Raw genomic sequence first — 21,877 nt, forward strand, 5'->3', positions numbered from 1 at the left:
AACAGCTCCTGTGCTCTCATCACTGTTTTAAATTAATTCTGGCAATACTAAATACATTTTGTTAACACCTCAACACTTAGTATATAGTATATTTGTCATTAATTTTGGTTATTTTTTTTGTTTTAAACAGGATTTATCTGGGGAAGGCTACAGAGACACTATTGGTGATGAACACTTCCACCTAGAAGGTATTTAAAGAACAAAATTTTTTTGTTAATATTAAGGGATTTTAGAGTAAGTCAGTGAACAAATCAGTGTGAAAATGCCTATATTGAGAATGCAATCCGTGAACTGCTGATGTGTTTTTTGCTTGAAAAAACTGTTAGGATGGAAATAGGTTATTATTTCTCTGTCTACTACCACTGGTATTGAAAAAGGTCACCCACTTGTATCACATGGACCAAGTGTTTTAATTCGACGTCTCACAATTTTTTCTGGGTAGTGCTGTTGACAGTGGTAGCAGTTGTGAATAGTGCTGTCCTGAGCAGAAGTGGCAAATGCAGTCACTATGTCAGCACTGTATTATGTGACGTGCTGCACTCCCTTCTGTGTTACACAGACCAGCCTTAGAAACTCCTACATTAATTTCTAATAAAGACTAGAGACTCTTACTCAACACATTTTTCTTGAATGTGAATGGAATCGTTACTGCCTTGGACACCTTTCCATCTCATCTCCTCATCTGTGAGGCAACTGAGGTGGAATCACTGTTGTGGTGGGAATGGCCTTTGGGGACCTTGAGTATGGATGCTCTGTCCTGCATGCCAGAGAACACATCCGAGGTACCTTGAATTTCAGTTGGGCAAGTGGGAGTTGATGAATGGAGGACAATAATTAGCTGCTCATTCCTTTCAAGGAAAACAGACTTCAGACACTGTCTAGTATTACAAGTGATTACAAGAGCTGGGTGCTAGATTTATATTATAGGGTAGTGGAAACAATATGCCAAATTTGGTTAGAGCAATGAACCATGTCAAGCTTAACCTGGAAATTTCTGTCCTTTTATAATCCAGGCATTTGTTTCTGGTGTTAGAGGCTTCTGTCTAAACAGAACTTAAAAGATTCTCTATGTTAATAATGTCTACCTTCCAGCTCCTTACCTGTGAAATGTGTTAATATACCATGTTTCTTGGGTTCCACATTTCTATCAACTCTGTAGTTAACAGAGTGTTCCCTTGCATGTGCTGTAACATAGGAGCTCAATTTCAACTGGTGCTTGTAGGCTACTCTTAATCACAATAGCAAAATCTGCTTGCCATGATGGAGTTTTTTTGAGCATTTCAGTTTTCCTATCTGCCCACAGTGGGCTATAATGCTAATAAAGGGTAGGTTTTTAATTTTAGAATTATAGGAGAAACTACTTCACACAGGATATTAAATGTCAGCAAGGTGAATAATTTAATTTTCTTTGTCTCATTCTATCTTTCCTTGCCTCTAATTATTTATTTCTTTGTTGTATAGAACTGTCTTGCATAGCAAATATAATATTCAATATATAATATTTCCAAATTAGTCAGCAGCAGGATTGTTTTTATTAGGGTGTAAAACCTTTTAGGTTGCTGCAGTTTCAGTCTTTCAGCAGTTTCATGTTATTACTTCCGATGCATCTCATTTGTTATGAAGTAGCTGAGTAGTGAAGACCAGATTTAGATACCAGCTGGTGGTCCATGCTTTGTGTGCTGTCACTGGGGAAGAGCTGTTCTGTGGCATCTTTCCATTTGGGAGGAAGATGACTATTCCCACCCAGTGCTCAGGCAAATGCATGCAGATTGTCGAGGCTTGGTCCTCATCCCTTCTGCTCTCAGGTCTCCAGGCTATGCTTGCCATCCTGGGGACAGTGTTAGTCACTTCCTATTTGAATGGGATATTGAAACTCCTATAATTTGTCAGACAATACTACAAGCATTGTGTTAAAACTTGTTATGTAAGTTTGTAGCTTTTACTGGCATCATATTTTTAATGAATGTGCTTTGTACTGGCATAAAATTGTGATATTAGCATAAAGTGAAGCTGCAGCTTGATTTGAGATCTCTCTTTGGGCACAGGTTGAATTCTGTGTGACTTAGGTACAAGATGACCACTGCCATAACTCTTCTCTGTGTAGAAATGTTTCTGTGGGAAAAAGTAATTAATATTCCAGAACATTTCCATCTAAAATGGTTGTTATGCCTTTATTTTGCTGCCTCATTATCTTTACATATGTGCTGGTGTACTGTGTGTGCTGCATGATTATATGTTCATGTGTCATAGGAACATCAAAATCATTCATGACTGGTTTCAGAGACAAGGAGCTGTAACCCAGAAAATGATTGGTTGGACTGAGCTCACAGAGGACATGAATGGCAAAACAAAGACTTAAACCCAGGTCTATCAAATACCATGCATCAAAGAGCTATATTCTGCCTTCATAAATACATGGTGGGGATGCAAAAAAAAAAAAAAAAATTAAAAAGAAACATTTCTCAGATTTGCAAAAAGGCACAGCAGGTGCCACAGTTCTGGTTTGGGGGAAAGTTATAGCCTTTGCACTCAGAAACTTTACTGGGGAATAAATCTGAATTCTTTAGAAGACTCTCACTGAAAAGACAAAGTGGCAATAAGAGAAATAATTGAATTCCTTATTTTGTTTTACATAGCCAAGTTCATTACCTTTTTTTTTTTTTTATTCCCTCTCTTTTTTCCCCCCTCTTAGCTGTCTGAGCAGTACAGATAAAAAGAACTCTCTTTGCTGGATTTAACTTCTGTGTTGTTATGTAAAGCTTGATCAAATCCTTTCGTCTTAACAGACTTAACTGGCCAACAGCAAAAGGCTCGGGATTCTGGGATTAAGATTGTATTTGGTAAGAGGACTGGTGCATTAGTGCTTTCTTTTGAACTATACAAAGAACAAAGTAAACATCAAAAGCATTAAGCCATGAGAGCGGATTGTTGACTCAATGTTGCTGCATGACAAGAGGTTAGAACTCAATAGCTGCGATTCTGTTTACGGAGTGCTGTGCAGAAAGAAACAGTTTGACCAGCATTGTCTAATATATCCACCACCTGCCTTTGATTTTGCTGCTGGGCAAGTCACTAAATTGAAATTTTTGGATTTTCTCTTATGTGGTCAGTGATTTCCTTAGATAAGAGGCACCAATGGAAACCTCAGTCTCATATTACTCTGACTCTGTTTTTCTTCTTCCTCTTTCATTACCAACTCAACAATTGGGTATGGTGGATATAAGTTCTGTAGTGGATTCATTTGCAGCTTTCATTCCAAGTGATTTCCCACTCCATTTCAAAGACTCCCATTTGCCAAACCTAGAGTACTTGTGCAATCTGCTGTGGCTGTGAACAAATGTACCGTGCTTCAACTTTCTGGCCCCACAGTTCCTGCACAGAAAACACGTGCTTCATCACTCTTCTTGTGTAGGATAAGAAGCTCACATTTTCTCTTCCTTGACCAGAATAAGAGGTCACCAGAACTGAATGACTGGAGGTGGCCCTGGAAGAAGTCACAAAAACTAGCACAGACATTGGCAGATACTTTTCATTTCATGTCAGAAGAGAAGCTAAAATGGCAGGCAGGAATTGAATGTGGCATCAAACAGCAAGTCACTCTTCTGTCATGGAAATACTCAGGCAGCTCAGAAAGACATCTGCTGTTTGTGTGTTCAATAATGACATCTAAGTTCTCGCTCAACTCTTCAAGGTATAATATAAGTAAGCTTCTAATGCATTGTTAGAGAGTCCTGCTCTTGTTTTCCAGAACTTTTTTCACCTCCTTTCCCTGGACTGTTTGGGAAATTTTTGCAGCTAAAACTTGTAGACCAGAAGAACTTTCTTGTCTTGATCACTGCATGTCTTTCTGAAGGGAATTGGGATTTCTCCATATTATTGCTTGAACATTTAAAAACTTTTCAGAAAAATCAATTCAGAAAGGAAAATCTCCCTCTGATGCATTCTAACTGCATAAAGGGATGATTTCCTCCTTGTCTCAATACAAACTCTTTAGAGCCCAGTGGGACACACCTGTCCATCTACGTCAGCTGCCTTTTGGAGTTCACAGTGAAGTCTTGAGCTCAATGTGAGATATGTAACCTATCAGGAGACACCCAACCTATCATCCCAGATAGTTATGTGATAATGTGATTTCTCATGTCACTGTTCTCCTGAAAAGTACGACTCAAGTGTTTCTACTAATCAGAAATCTTGCATCTCTGGAGATCAAGCTAGTCCTGTACCTGTCAGAAGAGCTGCCTCTTACACTGATAGCAATCTGTTCCCTGTTTCATTTGTCAGCCAAGGGTGATGTCTTGATTATTATTCTCTCAACAGAAGACTGGAGAAGATCCAAGTCTTCCTGGTGCCTTTTCCGAACATGATATCCAAAGTCCTCTTGAAAGCAGTGACGGAGCTTGGCTTGAATCAACAAACCCAATTTTTTATGTTTCCCAACCCAGTTGTATCCAAGTCCCTAGATGGAAGATGTTCCCTGTTCTGGCACCAGAAAGGACAAATTATTCAGGTCATCTTCTTGCCTATAAATATTAGAGAGCCCTCCAGCAGAGTTCAAAGCACATGTTGTTGCTGGGAAAAAATCTAGCATATCTGCAAAAGAGCTACTTGTTGCACTTTTCACATATTTACAAGACATGATGGAATTTTTAAACCTGCAAGTAAAGCATTTTGTATTCAGCAAAGCAGAAAAAAGATCCTTATATTCTTATTATTACTATATTAAGTATTATAATTATAGTAATATTACAATACTACTATATGTTTTTCAAGTTGGTACTGGTGTGTCCAGTCAGTCCTTCACCTGGGGCTGCAGGGGAGGGCATGAGGGGAGTATCCTTCCCCACTGCACTCCACAGTAGGGCTGCTTTCTCTGTTCAGGAAAAATTCAGTGAAGGCTTTAGTTCCTGGACTTGTTCCTAAAATTGGTAACTGGAAGAATATTTGTTGGGTTGTCAGCTCAGAGGAAGGGTGGCAAAGTATGGTACTTGGACCCAAATTGTTTATAAACTTGTCAGCAAAGGAGAACTTGAACAAGCATTTTGACTAGTTTTAGCTAACCTTCTGTTTGCATGGGAGACACTTTTTACCATACTTTGCTAATCTCTTAGCTCTAATAATTAATGTATTGTTCCAGGCTGAGCTATGAATGGGTAATAAAAAACAGTTATTTCAAACTGCATGATTCTCTCTAGTTAATGCCTTCATTTATGATGGTTCTTTAATTTATTTAATTTATTTATTTAATTTAATTTATTTTCTAAGGCTTAAATAATTTTTAATATATTATATATATGAAATTTCAGTGTATTTATAGAAAAAGATAGATTACATCTTGCACACAGGCAAATTTGCTTTATGTCAGCACCATTGTTATTACCTACCTAGTACTATTGATGCAGGCTTGGTGCATTGCAGAAAGTCCCTTCTCTCTCAGGTTCTTAAACCAAATACCTATTTATCACTAACACCGTAAATAGAGTGCTAATAATTCCACCTTAAAAGTGCTCTTGTGGTCAGCCTGCTTGAATGTTATATGGGAACTCTGCATTTTAATGACTTGTTGCTAATCCTATGCACTTACCATAGATTTGCTATGCATGACTGTATGCTATGTGATCACCTCAGAACTGGTGATCACTTGCTCACTGGCTGCATTTTTTCAGCTCTCGAGAGGTTTCTGCTTTATCCTTTCCTACTGCTCAATGGGACATGAAACAACGCTGAAAAATATCTTCAGCTTCAGGGTGACCCACGGGCACCAGCCACCAGCATCTGACAAGCAGCGGGTCCCTGCTGAGGCTGGCAGCTGATAAGCTGGTTACTGTGGGTTGGAAGGAGGACCGAAGGACGTGGGGGTATGGGGAGGAAGGAGCAGTGCAGAGTGCCAGGAGAAAACTGCTTAGTTTGGCAGTTAGAATAAAAGTCACCAAAGAACATGAGACTGGTAGGATTAGCAGAAGTTTTCCTGTGGTTGTGCACAGATCCAGGAAATTATAAGAAGCAGGTAGGCTGCTTGCCATGAGTGGGAGGAAAATCTTACGGCATAAGGCATTTTAAAAAAAAAATCAAAAAAATATAAAATTGTACAAGTGTTTCTTAACATTAGCTGTTCCAGTTGAGGGAGGCTGGTATTTGGATCAGAAGCTTTTACTTCTAGAGCTGCTGTTTCAAGTGCAGCCAGGTCAGTAGTGATGAAAGACTGTTGCCATCCAACGGTTGCCCATGGCCTGTGTGTAACAAGTTAGTGGTCTCCAGGTGTTTCCAAATGAACCTTTACAGTGTCTAACAGCTCCCACCCATGTTGGCAAGCAGAGCACAGAAAGGCAGTGAAAAGTGGGCTGTTATGACACCTTGGAGGGTGAGCTTTCCTGCTCACACTGAGCCGCTGCTGTGCGGAGGGTTTGTGCTCTCCTCCCTGCATCCTGCTTGTTCCCTGCAGGTAGGGTATTGCTCCCTTTAGCTGACACCCCACCAGCTCCTACTGATGCTGCCTAACAGGTTTTGATAGATGATGTATTTTGTCTCTGGTTTGAGTGTTCTGGGTTATAATCCCCTGCATTAGACTGGGAAGTTCATACATGGTGTTAGTAATAGTTTCACATTGATGTCTGTGTTCAGATCATTCTACATATCTGAAAAGTTGTTATATTGAACTCCAACAAGTTACATGTTTGCTTCAGGAACACAATAGCAAGGCTGAGAATGCAGCCTGGGATTTTCTGCATCCGTATCTCTTCCTTAGAATATGACAGAGAGACGGTGTCAACACAAGAAAGCCTTCCAAACTTACAAGTGGCCTATATTCTTTATGGTGACCAAAAAAGCCAAATGTTAATATTAATTTAATTGTATGTAATGTGTAAAAAATATCTCAGTAATAAACCAAGATAATGAAAAGGGAAGTGAAAAAGCACCTCAAAAAAAAAGCAAGGAGTTGATCCTTAATGAATGTTTTAAATGTGGAAAGCTTTAAAATAATATTATATACATGGTATTTATAATAATATTGGTTTTCCATGCTCTTTCCATCTACCTAAGACTGGCAACTTTTCCTATTTCCGCAGAGAAACTAATGTTCCTTCTGAGGGGTCATTAAAAAAAGGATCAATTAAGAATGAGAATATTCCTTTACTCTCAGCTCTGGAGTAGTTGTGAACTGTGAGTATAGCTGTTGAAAAATCTATGTCTGTGGATCTCTCAAGCTACTTCTGTTGTAGCATGGGAGAGCCAGACCACCATGGTGCACATGGGAAGCAGAAGAATTAAAGGACAAAAGGATGATCAGGGAGATCTCATCAAAGGCAGGAGGGCTTTTGCATTTGCTTTCAAAACCCCAAAGGTGAGCAAAGCATCACAGCAGAGCTCAGGCAACAGTGTGTTGGCACCCAGCTGACTGTCCATATCAGTGAGTGAAGCTCAAAGGAAGCTGCCTTGTAGCACAACTGAGACAGGGCTGAGAAATGGGTGCCAGGGATATGAGGGTCATGGTCTGTGCATGTGGTTAGAAAAGGCTGGGCCTCAGTGAACTGGACTCACCAAATCTGTCTTGGTCATTGGTGTTTCCCTTGGACTGTCAGCGTTGTGATTCAGAGGAGGAAGGAGCTGTAGCACACACAGGCATATCCCGGTGAGCTGTTCCTTTGGCCTCGGCTGGGTGACAGTCACACCAAGTGCAGAGGAAGGCAGGCTGGGTCACAGCCAGGCTGGGTCACAGCCCTGCACAATGTGGGTGCACCTGCCCAACCCTTCCCAGGGGTGGCTGGGTCACAGCTACCTGTGTCTGTCTGCACGTCCTGCTCTCCTGCCTGGGCAGTGGTGCCTGACCTGGGAGTCAGGGTCTGCCATCAGATGTACCTTGGCAAACTGATGGACTTGGGTGTATCTGTGAGGGGCAGATGATCTGGTGGGTGTGGTACAGAGATAAACCTGCATTACTGTACACGTACAGCAGTATAAAAATGTACTTGAACTTTGCCCCAGAACATCCACCACCAAGAACAAAGAATGAAATATGGGAACAAGTCAGGAGTTTGAAAACAATCTCTCTGGAAACATGATGAATACCAGTGGTTTCATTTATTCTACTTGAACAAAGGTTCTTTTCTACTTTTAATTTCCCAGCAATGATTATTACCAGTTATTTTTCTTGTAGCTTTGACCACAGTTCATGGAGGTTTTATTAAACATGTTTTTGAAAAGTGAGTCAAAATGCCATTCTCCTCTGATTCTCTTGTGACTCTCTCTTTTCTTTTCTTTTTTTTTAAATTTTTTTTTACCCGTGTGAAGCTATTGCATATTTCTAGGAAAAGATTTTGGACCAGATAATACTCTCATGCTGCTGTTCATGGAATTATTCCCATTTTGTGCCCTTGTAATTGAAAGTTTTGGCCTTTGATATTTCAGAAGACAACATATTTGTTTCAGATCCCTTGCCTTTACAAGAAACACTACACTCATTTTTAGAAACCTTGAATACTGCATTTAATAGGCAACATGTCCTGCTGCAACTCCCAAATATTCCTAAACTTGCAAGTTTTCTTGTGCTTAACTGAACCATGACATGGCCAAATAAGTGAGTTTGAGCTCTGCCTTGGCTGGGTTTTTGGTAGCTTTCTGCAGGAGGTTTTTGTTTAGATCCCATGGGTGTGCTCCTGTTAAGGCCCTTCTCTCCTGCCCTCAGGGATTTCACATTCCCCAGTGTCTCATGTGAAGGTACACATTACGACAGGATAAAACAACTCTTGCATTTCTAGGACTGAATTTAGGAGCCGTTGTTTTATGTAGACAGCTTGATAGAAGCCTGACCCTTGGGGCTGGATAGTTTAGCCACAACAACCTGTCGTCCTGCTGAACCTTCCAAACACAAGTGTGTAGATGCAGACCTACCGAGGCAATTTCCATGACAAACATATTGCTTTGCCAGTTGCTGTTCCAAATTCAAAGTGTGTATCAGTCAGGGTGCTTTTGTGTGTTTCAACTCCACTTCTGCTGCAGTAGCTACAGAAACCCAAAGTTTTACCTCACCAGGCAGAACAAGTGCCCTTTGTTACCTAGACAGATTACAGCTTTTTCTAAAGTCTGCTCTTCATAAAAGCCCAGCTTGAACAGTGGAAATTCTGACTTGCCTCAGATACTGAGGAGACTTTTATAGTTTCAAGTAGCTCCAGGGTTATATTTTAAAAGTTGAATTTCATCACATGTTTCAAGTTTGGTGGAAAAAAAAAAGGCATGATATTTTTAGCAGAAAAAAGTCCCCCCACACCTTTTTTCTTAACAGATGTTTCATCTCAATCATATCCAAACCTCAAAGCACAAGTAGCAGTCAACCTTATTCTCCTGTGGAGAAAGAGATAAAATGTCATTTGTTTGGAAGACAAGCTTGTTTTTTGTAACCACAACTAGTTTGTGAGTAAAAGCAAATAATAAATGCAGCACTATGGGGTTGTGGAAATGAACCTGAAGCAACATTTCTACTCTTGAAAGAGTTTGGAGTCCAGCTGCTCTTGTTAGATGGAAAGTCCCAACCCCCCAGCCTACCAAAAAAATAAAAATACCAGCAATCAGTATTTTTCTTGCTTTATAAATCTGATCCAGCAACCCAGGTCCTTTCACCAATAAAATACGTCATCCAAAGTGCTCAGCTTTGTATCAGAAAGGGTTTAAAACTGTAAAGGTAACAGAAAGAGAGGAAGAGAATATTAACTGTAAAACAAAATATCCAGAAGTAAAAGAGCTGCTACCCAAGGAATTTTCACAGGGCTCTGGAGGAGTGGAGAGCATTGCTGTGCCGTGCAGACGGGGCTGCACACGGGGCTCAGCACTGGCAGGGCAGTTGCCAAGGAGAGCCAAGGCATCCTTGGACTGTGCAAAAGGTGTATTTAGGAGGGAGTTATAGTCCAGCCTAAGGATTTGGAGGCACAAAGCCGAAGTGTGGGGCCGTACCCTTGTTTTGTTGTTTGAAGGAGCCTCTACAGAAAGTGGAGCCATCCAGGTGTGTTCTCGGCAAAGCGAGGTTCGGATGAACCCGCTCGCTGTGTTGCTGCAGGACCCTCTGGGAGCTGTACAGAGCACCCAGCTGCCCTGTCCCAGGTGCCTGTGCCCTGCAGGGGTGCTGCCCAGGACACACTGGCGTGTGGTGATTGCTGCCCAGATTTCAAGAGGCTACATTTGAAGGCAAATCCACAGTGATGGTGTCTAGGAGAATATTACAGGATCTTGCCCCAAAGGGGTAGCTCAAAATGGAAATCTGAATTTTGAGTTGCAAAATGCGTGGGCTCTCCAGAGCAACAGGAAGGGCTGGCTTGTCCTGTAAGTGTGCACCAAGTCATGCTCCAAACCATCTCCTCTTCTGTGCTTTTAGCAGTATATAGCACAGTGAGCTTCCATCTCTGGTTGAGGTCTTTAGGCTGCACTGTACTCATTAATAACAGCTAGCAGGTACCTGCCTTTGCTCTGTGGGAATCATTTGTTGTGGTGACATCCTGTGTGCTCTCTAGAATTTAGGTGGTTGGGTCAAGCATTGATGAATTTTATTTCTCTGCATGTTTTGTAGTGTGTGGTGTATCATCTCAGTACCATTCCTGACCCATGCATAAATATGGAAAGGGAAAGAGACGTACACTTGTATGTGCACATGTATATGCTGGCCTATTTATATTAATATTTATTTATATTAATCACAGTAATGCTTTTCAATTGTGTTGTCTCCATCCTCCCCCACCTCTTAGGGTAATATAGGGTTCTGAGGATGGGAACACTGAACTACTACTGAATATTAACTATGAAAGAGTTGTCAGATGTGCAACTGATTCATCACAGCCAAAATAATGTTACAGTATGGGTCAACAATACTCCTCTCTGTAAAAGGTTAGCTTTGTGAGGGTCAGAGTGATATTCTTCCTCATGGGAAGCAATTCCCATGAAATGAATATTAGAGTTCAGATACCTTTAGAGACCCTGTTATCATAGCAAAGGTGGTAGAAACACGACTTTCCCACTGAACATCTAAGTTAGATGGGAGCGAGTTGATATCAAAGCCTACATTATTAATAACATTACCTACTCAGCCTTCATTTGAATAAAGGGTTGTGTAGTGGCGGGGTTTCTTTCTTCTTTTTCTTCCCTTGTGAATCTCAGGGGGAAAAATACCCAAAGAGACAAAGGAAATTCAAGATAGAAAATTCTATGTGAACATGCATATGTGCAACTTACACTGAGAAGGGATTTTTAAAATGCAAAATTTTAACCAGCTACTAACCAAGATCAGTGAATGGCCATCTTTAGAAAAGAGAAGTCTTTCTTCTTTTGCTTTAAGTCGGTCACAAGTGATCAGTTGATATCCCCATCTGTCACTGTTCAGCAACAGAATTTAATGCTTCACAGGCCCCTTCAGAGCTCCAGGGACATATAATACTGTTAAAAAGTGGTAAGTGGTCCATGTGACAGTGGCAGTTTTCACTTAAGAAGTACTTACCCATGTTAAATGGTACAGAGAGTTACAGCAGATTGCATTCTGTTCATGTGGCTTTTGATATGTCCACTGATCAAACACAAATCTTACTGCTACAGGTATCATCCTGAACTATTCTGACCAAAGCTTATGGAGATTCTTCCCTGTTGTCGTGTTCTCCTCTCTCCCCTTTTTTTTTTCCTTAAGATAGGGGAGGGGAGTGAGAAATGATCTTCTTTGATCTCCAATGAGGAAGGGGAAAAAAAAAAAAAAAGACTGTTCTGTTCAGGCTTTTGGCTAACACAACAAACAGTGTTTAAAATTTAACTTTGCTTAATTAGTTAGTAATTCTGTTTAGTGCTGTCTGATCTTCATCCAAAAGGTATTTTGAAGCTTGAGAACTGAACATCAAAGTGTATTGGGTGAAGATGGTCAAGTAAGGCATTTAATCTGGCAGTTTCTGTTGATGAAATACAGCCAGTTGGGGAACTAATTGGAAAAGGGAATCATAATCTGGCAGAATTCAGCAAACTCCCTCCCTTTAGCAAACTCACGCCAGAAAGAGTGTGAGAAATCTAGGTTTAGTGTTTAAGCATGTATGAGTTACACCCTAGCTAGTAGAGAGAGACCATATTGTCCTTTGTATCTGCATCTTTAGTACAAAAATTTTTTCTGTAAGGAAATAGTAAAAAAATCCACCCCACCCACCCCTCCCACCCAACATAAAAGCCAAAAAAGAAAAAAGGAAAGGCAGACCTAGACAGAAACCTGTGATTCTGTATCAAGGCTTGAAAATACTTCTGCTTAACAATGGCAAGTTATTGGGGTTGGCAAAAGGAGTTGAACCTTTAAGAGAAGAGGCGTTGCACTGACCTGTGAGTCTGACTAAATTTTAGTCACAAGAGAAAATACTTTCTGAATATTTGAGTGAATTTCAGTTTAGCCATTCCTCAGTGTCCTAGTGATGTCCTGTCATTTAGAATCATTGATGCCTGAATGATTAAAACATGTTTTGGTTGTCTATTTTTGTTCTTTTGTAATTTGTTTTTTGCAAGCTGTCACAAGGTCTTGAGTCACTACCCCTCTGCTCTGCCTCCCCCTGGTCCAGTGCTGGCAGTAGATCTTGTGACAATCTTTTTTTTTTTCACTCTATGGTGTGCAATAGAACCTTTAATTTGTGTTGTGACTGTCGACAGGAAACCATGAAACAGAAGAACACGATTTCTCTCCCTATTTTCGGGTTGAAACACCCATCCCAGGCTGGTACAAGGCACTACTTCTGCTAAATTGGTTTTGACTTGTCCCACTGGACTTAAAATGGACAATTAATTTCCCTACAGTAAGCTTCAGAGAAGGCAGCTTTATCTTTGTTGTTTTGAAGGGTGTGTCTAATTCATCAGCTTCAGCTTTTAGACAGGGAAAGTTGAATACATGCTTTTGGCACTGACCCAGGACGAGCCTGTTTTTCTATGTGCTTGCTCTGGTGGCTGTGGAACAGGAATGTTACTCCCTTCCTGGTTCCATTCTCCCTATGTTCATTTGCCACTGGAGAAGAGGACCTTTGCTCAGGCAAAGTTATCTCCATCAGGGAGATATTTCAATTAACTCGGTGGAATAAAACAAAATGGGACCTTAATGGGGGTGATATTTCTTAATCCATGGCCTCCAGGATAACTTGAAAGTGAAATCTGAATGTGAATGTAATTGTTAATTAAAGAACTTCTCCTCAATTTAGACTTTCAAACGTGGTTGTTATTGCTCTGGGTGTTGTGCAGTCAGTGAAAAGTGTCAGTTATGTTTGTCAAACCTGATTTGCAATGAAAAAAATGTTGACAGAACCAGATAATTTAGACATCAGAGACTTCCTTAAAAAAAAAAAATTAATTCTCTTTCTATCCCTCTGGTCCTCATAGTCTCTGAGTTCTGCATCTGCTAGATCTGTAAATCGGAAGGGAAACCCTATTGACATCAGTAGGAATTTTACTGCTGAGCTCAGTTGGGCCACCTCTTTGCTCAATTCCACCAGTTAAGTACTGCTACTGAAGTTCAATTTGAGCTGTTACAGAAGGGCTTGTGACTTCATCTCTGTGTCTTGATATGTCACTTTAAAATTTTCCTTTTTTCCTACTTCCCCCCAAGTCTCAGGTTCAAGGTTTGTTGGTTTTTTTCCACATGTACATATAATTCTGTCCCTTTGCTTCTGGTAGTAGTTTTAAAAAATTGCTGTGGAATCCAATCTGTCTATCAGGAGAAAAGGGCTAATAATATTCCACTTCAGAGGTTTGTTTTCATGTATGCCAGATGCTTACTTTCATGGGTGGCATTTTTGTCAATTCTCCAAATTTACCTTTAGTCTGCTTTCTCCCAAAAATTGCACATTGATGACCCTGACATTAATATATGGTTAAGACATCACTGGTAACGTCCGGTCATAATTTATCATTGTGGAATTGCACAGCTTCTCGCACAGTTCTGCTTTTTGAATTAAGGGGATGCAATAATCATGTACGCTTTGGAATGGCATCCCAAAGAAGCTCTGAAGCAGTTTGTCTTTAGCCTGAGTTCTCCCAACTGCTGTGCAGATTTGGAGTTGGTAGCCATGACTTAGACATGATCATTCATCAGAGTTGCATCCTTCTTTGATTCCGGCCACAGGATCCTGTTAATGGTAAGTGCAGTTGAAAAATAGAGTGAAAGTGTCCTTGCTTTGAGAAGGAAGATCATCTGATAAAGAGCATCGTGCTTTGCTGGAATGAGGCTTTGAGAAATGTGGAATGACAAGCCACCTGAGTGAGGGTGAAAGTTTAAACAGTCACTTTTCCACCTGAGTGCAGCTTTATTTTGGCACTCCTCTTTTCTCCCTTATTCTCAGATGCAGATAGAGGCGAGGGAAGAATGGTTTGGCTGCCTGAAGCTTACTATTCTATGCTCATTCAACACACACAGCACAGCAGTTTACCTCATTTCTGGGATATTTTGGTGATTCCTAAGGAGCACTTTGAATTATTACCCCCTTCCCTTAGGAATGCAAAGACCCTGAAAAAAAAAGGACCTAATTCTTCTGAGATGAGTCTTAATATCTTTAAACTGGTGTTCATTCTCTCCCTCTCTTCCTCCCCCACTTCAATTAGGAGCAATTGGGTGGTACTAATTAACAATCAGAGAGAGAAACATCTGCTAGTACACTTAAGCCAGTCAGTTTGTTTTTCATGGAAGAATGGTATTTCACAATTTTTCCAAGTTAATATTTTTCCTTTTTTGTCTTTCCAATTTCAAATATTGTCCAGACGCATTTTTATAGTGTCTTAGGGTTATAGAAGTGAATACAAGACCATTAATAATGAACAAGGAAAGAACATAATAAAGAAAACATATGCAGTATTTCAATTCATGAAACATTCTGTTAGGGAACATTGTTTTTGAGAGTGTATGGTTATTCCCATGAGAAGCAATATATATACATTTTTTTCCCCCTCCAGTTGTGGATTCCCACAGCAAGGGTAGGTTTCTATATGTATTTGTCTATGTAGCATGTTCTCTTTGTCAGGGCTTGTTATCTGAGTGGGGAGGTAAGTGAGTATTTTTGCACAGATGATATATTGTACATGGACCTATTTCTGATGGCCTAGACTTTGGAAACACAAGTCTATTAATTCTCCACACTCCTTTGAGATAGCTATCTTGTCTGGTCTGGTTTAATATCATTGGCAGAGCTGAAAGGAAGCTCACATTGTGAATATATCTGAACCTTGGCATGCAGCTCACTGGTGGATCTCTGTTTACAGGCTGCCAGTTTTAACTGCCCCAAGCAGACATTCTCATTTTATTTATAAGTAGGTTCAGCATGTGTTTATATCCTTCATGAAATTGAGCACATGTCAATAGTCAAAACTAAGTATAGAAGCAAGATACCAAACACTTATCCTTCTTCTCAGACAAAACAGTAAGTATTTTTAAATGTTCATTGGGTTTGGATAAGGCACATGAGGATATATGTACAGACACATTGTTTGATCACTTGTAAATACTATTTTAATATCCCCATATTCCCCTTTAAAGTTTCCTCGTCTAGATCTCATTTTTCTTTGCTGAATGAAACTTGACATCAGGATGAGATCACCAGATTTCCCCATTCCATTTGAGCTCCAAAATGAGTAACTGATTTCAAAGGATAATTCCCTGGAGCAGCAAGGCCAATGAGTTCTTCAGATCAAAGGTCAGCAAAGCTCAAAGAGGATAATTTCTGGCATACAGTATTTAAACTCTCTCAAGGAGTGTACTGCAAGATGTATCCCCTCCTTCCCCAATAGCTGAACCCTTGTTTTTCTGAGAAGACTAATTTGTCAGTGCACGTTTTTTCCTCTGTTACATAAATTATACATGAAAGGGAAAGCTTCCTATCTGAATACACAAATTGTACATCCAGACAGGTTATTAAACGTGCCAGTGGAAGGGCTGTTCCTGAAACCAGAAAGTACCACTGTCAGTGTAACTGTCTTGTTTATGAAGGCCCATGTTACCTTTTAATTTCTTGTTGATTTTTGAAGGAAGCAACAGAGCTGGACTAAGGTAGACAAACAAATGTTGTCTTTTGTTTCATGGGGATCTTTTTGTGGCCTTAGCTTTGAACTTCCAAGAAGGTTGAGTTGTATTTACGGACTAAGTGAATATAAAGCAAATGGTGGTTCTTCAGATATACTTTAAAGTTATGTATTGTAAGTCATATTTATTTTAATAAGTGCCTTAAATGTGATAAACACTATACAAAAACCTCCTAAGAAACAGTCCCTGCTTGTCCAATAACACCAAATTAAAAGGATTAGGGAAGAAACTGCTGTGAAGCCAGCTTTGTCTTCCTTTGTCTGACCTTCCTACTTAGTTTATATTTGGTGTAGGGAACCCTAACATGACTTGGAGCAGAAATCAAAGGGTATCAGCATGTCAGTATGTGTATAATAAATACTATGTCTGCTTGCATTTATACAATGCAAATTACATGTGTGTGTTGGGAAGCTGGTGTTAGTATAACATCAAAACTGCAAATAAGTATCAAAGTCAGGAAATTCCAAGGGTTAGGATTTTTACTTCATTCCCCTTTTCTTTACTGCACATCCATCTTGTATACCACAGTTTTAAGAACAAATAAACAAACAAAAGTAAAACAACAATGTTAAATTTAAACAAAGAAATGAGACTAGAAAACGTGATATGTGTTGCAGGGTGGCAATGTGAATGTTGTAGCAAAAATCTTAGCTTCTGGAATTTCTGAGAGTATAAAGACATGGTAATGGGAGTTGGGGTTTTGGGGTTTTTTTTGAAGCTAATTGTTCTATTTTAAACATGAAAGAAAGTGCTGGAAAATGCCTAATAGAGTATCTTATTTTCTGCGTGTTAGTGACTTGCTTTCCTTGAAGAATGCTTGGGAGGCAGCTCAGCAGTGTGGAACACCAGGAGAGCCACAGAGTAAAGCCAGTTTGAAATGGCTCGCCCTGAACTAGAGGGGATCATGTCTCCCTTCTTGTAAGGAATCTAGCTTGACTGAACTGGCACTTAAATGAGATCCTACTTACAAAGGCATCTCCAAGAAACAGTTCCTACATAGATGCAGCACAAGAGAAAAAAAATGCTGACTTTAGGACACATATTCTCCCAATATCTGCTAATTTTTGGGGAGTAGGGAGGATTGCTGCTATACATAATGGAGTATGGACATAACACTGTTGGCAGAGGTATATGGATGTGTAAAAAATCATATCTAAAAAGTCTGAGAGTAGGGTTAAAAATCCATGTATATTTTCATAATGCTAATGAATATAGAATATAGTTTTCTTCGGATATAGGCTTTCATCATGTGCAAGGCTATGTGCCTCTGCAGGAGCCAAAGGCACAACTATTAAGTTCCTAGGCATTTGTCTTCTAATCCACGTGAGAAGCATATATCTTTCTGTTACATATTTGGTATATGTTATGATAGATGTTGATATTGATGCTCTTTATAAGTGTTATTGATTTATGCAAGTACATGATGTTTTAACTTGAAACTTGGGTGAAATATACTTTTTCATACATACTTGAAAATAATGCAGCTTAACCTCTTTGTCAGGTAGTGCTACCTTCTTGGAAGGGAGTAAGGTTGGTGTGTATTTGAAGAAGAAAATTGAAACAGAATGAGGACTTTATTTCAGCTTCATTACTTCATTCACTGCCAGTGAATGTGATGTGTTTTTGCAATGTGTCACCAACTTTCAATATTTTGCAAATTATTCAACTTATTTGCAGTAACAGTTCTGCTGATTTATATTCTCATAATATTGTGTTTGAACTTCCTGTGACTCTAGTGATGTTTGTAGGAGAGGCTGTGTACCAAAAGCTGTTGGTAGATTGTCTGCCGAAATTATCCCAGACGTGTAGTGAACACAAAAGCAAATCAAGTATAATGATCCTCTCATACAAGTTTGCCGAAATCAATTTCACCCTAAATATAAAGACAGATTTGCAAATATAAGTCTGCTTTGACATTTCCTTATAAGCGTTTTTTCTTAAATATTCTTTTCGCAGTGGCTTTGCCTCCAGAGAAGACAGATGGAGTTTGCAGTGGAGATGAAAAGAAAGCAGAAAAAGAAAGTGACACACGCACAAGTTCCAAGAAGCAACTGAAATTTGAAGTAAGTCCTCTGTATTTTAAAGTTTCACTGTACTGACATAATTATGGTAGAAAAATAACCTGTGGACCAAATAATGTCGTCTGATGCATGTTTATTGCTCCCAACGATTGTGATGGGCACAGGAGGCAGCAGAATTGGCACAAGTCAGTGCCTTACTATTGGTGCTCCTTACAAGGTGATTAATGACATATATTTCCAGGTTTGGACAGAATAAAATGATGATCATTCCTCTGTAGGATCTGAAATGTATAGTAAGAAGAGGCTTTAGGTTTAACCCTTAATGCCAGTTATTGTGTTATCAAATCTTTAGATTGACTTTCATGGACTACTGCACTTGGTTAAATCTGCCTAGTGTAAAAGATGCTTGTGAAAACTTCCATAATGATTGGTCTTTTGTACCCAGGTCTCTAAACTGAAATAACTCTGACCTCCTGCAGAGGAAATTTGTCTGATCACATGGCAAGAGGAAAAGGAGGGCACTGAGTCCAGTAGTCTATCTTCTTGTAGACTTACAAACATCATACGACTGCCAGACATTGTGTGTAGTTGGTGGATTTTGTTTATATAGGGAGTGATTTAATAAATATGAGTATTAAAACATGCTGTCATGCAGCTGGTGGGTTGTCTGTCTTGGTGAGGAGGAAGATATTCTGGTGCCAGCAAGAGACAGCACAAATTTTCATCTCTGCACTCTAGCAGACATGGCAAACTTGTGCCTTTCAGTGCTGTCAGCCTGTCACAGTAATGAGCTTTGCGTTTCCTCAACTGCTGTTTAAAAGACCATGCAGCCACCTTGCAGCATGGCTCGAGTGTTCATTTCCTTCTCTAGGACAGACTGAGTAGTCTGGCATGATTTATTTTTTACTGTTTTAAGGCTGATTAAGAGGAGGTGGGTTTCCCATGGATGGTTCAGATGTTGCTAGGTGCTTGTGGGCCTTCTGGGGGGAGGTGACTTTTCCTGCCCATTTTTCCCCACAGTGATAACTCTTCTTCTAGGCACATTTTATTTTCTACCTTGAGCAGCAGACATTTGCAGACAGGAAAGGCATGATAAATTGCAATTAACAGTGCCTTGATATTTGAAAGCTGGAGGACACCTGTCAACATGGTTGGTGCCAGAGTAGCTGTAACTCCACTGTGCCGGCAAAGTCTGCGTTTGTTCCCGAGTAGTTCTTGGCATGCCATAAAGGTTAGCACTTGGTATTAGGCACCGTGACTAATGCAGGGAAGGTTTCCATGGCTCTTAACTAAGCAGAGCACATCCTCACATAAAGATGTTATGTTAGGCAGCGTGGGACAGGGAAGTATTAATATGTGGCAAGAAACCAAGTATTGATATTTTTCCCCTTGTTCTACAAATGAAAGTTTTCCAGCTCTGTAAGCTGGGAGCCAGGAGATTGGTAAACGTTTCAAAGGTATAAAAGAATCAGAAACACAAGTGTTGCAACAAGAGGTCTAAATCTGAGGTGGATGTGATTTGGCTTTTAAAGGTGCCGGTAATGTTTATGTAATACGAAACTGTGTTTCCACAGTGGAGTGTGGGGCACTTGGCAGCTCTCAGCCGGGCTTGTTACAACTGAGAGAAGACTGCCTTTGAACTCGGCAGGGGACAGGGGGTACCCGTTACTGCTGTAGGGAATTGGTTTCAAGTCAGAAGATCAACCAGGTATTTTGAAGTCTATCAGGCTGAATTTATTTGGAGCTGTTTATTTTACTTGCATACAGTGACTTTCATTTTAATTGCACTGTAACTTCTCTGTTTTGCCTTTTTGTGGCTCTGGATAATTCTGATTGCACAGACTGATTGAGAGACAGCAAATGATTTTCACTCAGGTGACTGGAGTCAGTCAAAGTGCATCCTTTGTTCTTGACCGAAGTCTTGGTTGTGGTTTGGGGATTTTTTTTCCCACTTTAACAAATTGATTCTTTCAGGCTTTCCACAAATCACACTCTCACTAACAGAAGCACAGTTAAAACACGGAGCAGGCACCACTCCAGGTCATTCTTGCCAGTTCCTAGGCAGGCTCCATTTCAGGAGCTCCAGTGGCATGATGCTGTACTGCACTAACTCTGACAGTCTTTGCCTATCAAATATCTGTGCCAAGGACAGGTCTCTCTGGTGGGGATTTGTGTCTCCGTGTTGTATTAACTCCTGCTCCTGGCCCTGTAGTGTGCTGCCTCGTTCTCTGAGTCTGTCGTCTTCCTGAGTTAAGCAGAGTTTTCCTTCTCACTTTTTAGTAGGTAAACTTACTGTATTTCAAGAGCTTCAGGGAGTAGTTTTCTTGCACCTTTTTCTGTTTTCTACAATGAAGTAGAAAGCATGTTGTGAATTCCCTGAAGTGTAGCCCAGAGAGTTAGGATGGTTATGTGATTGTGATGAGACCTCTTCATTGTGGTGGACAGAGGCCTCTCCGGGACATATCCCGAAAGTTTCCTCCCACAAGGGAGGGGAGGAAGGAAGAAAGCAAGCAGCCTCCTTCTGTGGAGAGTCTCCTCTGCAAACAGGCCTTTTGCTTTAGGTAATCAGCTGCTCTTTGCATGTTTCTTAGGAATTGCAATGTGATGTGTCTGTAGAGGAAGATAACAGGCAAGAATGGACCTTCACACTGTATGACTTTGATAACAACGGAAGAGTCACACGTGAGGTAAGCAAAGTACAGCTGCCCCTTTATGTGCAGCGTTTGCTAATAAGAGAAGTGTTTTATAACAGGAACATTTTTTCTTCTATGAAGCAGAGGTGTCCTGCCAACTTAAACAGCAGTTTCCATGGACCCTTCCCTCCTAGAAACAATCCCACCAGTAGTTTACTGTTTTCACATGTACTGTACCATTTTTTAAGCTGGTTGTTTTTTAATACCTGAGATTAGCCTTTAAAAAACAGTACTGGCATTTGAGGAGGAAAAATATCTGAAACAACTGAACAGCTAAACACACTGTCAAAATAAACCTTGCAAATGTATATTGTTCTGGCTTCTCTCCTGCTTTTCAGAGTTAAGCTAACCAAATAGCAGGGTTGCTTGCTGACATTCTTTCCAATAGTACTAACTATACTGTTCTATTGTTTTCATGAATATTGGGCTGATCTCTGCCTTATCCTTTCACATAGATAACATTGATGGTGTTTGCTGAAGGACCATAGTGAATGGCTGTCACAGCATACCTGATTTTTTATTATCAGAATATCTTCAAGTCGTATTTCCTGTGCAAATGAGAAGTTAAATAAGAGGATAGATACAGATTAGAACTAGATACAGTTTAAGAACTATTTCTACCCAAATTGGATAACACCTCTTCTAGAAGACTATCTTTTACTTGAGATTTACTGCCATGTGCTGTCATTGATTTTTTTTTTTTGTGAGGTGATTTTTCACTCTCTTCCATGCTTTTAGACAATCAACTGGAAAGCAAAGGTTTTTTGCTCTCTTAGCTCTTATGCTGGTGTCTGTGACAATTGCTAAAAACTGACTGAAAGGAATAAGGTAAACACTGAAAGTGTAGTGGCCTTAGACACCAACTGAGGGCAGGATTCTTTCCTGTAAGACTGAAGTAAATCTCTTTTGACATTTATGAACCAATTGTCAAATGTTGTGGTTGTTCAGGGGTTTTAACATATATTTGAACATCATTACTAGGCTATTTTTATTGTCTCTACTCTGATAGTGCTTTGAATAGTCAAGTGAAATCTGTGCCCCTCATGCAAGAGGACAAGCAGATGAAAAGTTGCAGGCCAAGTCCAGAGTTTCAAATGGGAAGATGTGACACA

General features: G+C 40.0%; 1 protein-coding gene across 2 annotated transcripts in view; it reads left to right on the forward strand.

Moving 5' to 3' along the window:
• Positions 1-21,877, forward strand: part of NKD1 (naked cuticle homolog 1) — a 111,158-nt gene that overhangs the window by 69,604 nt on the left and 19,677 nt on the right. The window contains exons 4-6 of one of the 2 annotated variants that reach the window (XM_017816121.1): positions 131-188; positions 18,008-18,114; positions 20,664-20,759. In XM_017816121.1, the coding sequence (XP_017671610.1) occupies positions 131-188; positions 18,008-18,114; positions 20,664-20,759 (261 nt within the window). The remainder of the gene's footprint in view (positions 1-130; positions 189-18,007; positions 18,115-20,663; positions 20,760-21,877) is intronic. The other variant, XM_017816122.1, reaches the window with a different exon arrangement.

The sequence above is a fragment of the Lepidothrix coronata genome, unplaced genomic scaffold (genome assembly GCF_001604755.1).
Source record: "Lepidothrix coronata isolate B3197 unplaced genomic scaffold, Lepidothrix_coronata-1.0 Scaffold54, whole genome shotgun sequence".
Taxonomy (NCBI): Eukaryota; Metazoa; Chordata; class Aves; order Passeriformes; family Pipridae; genus Lepidothrix; species Lepidothrix coronata.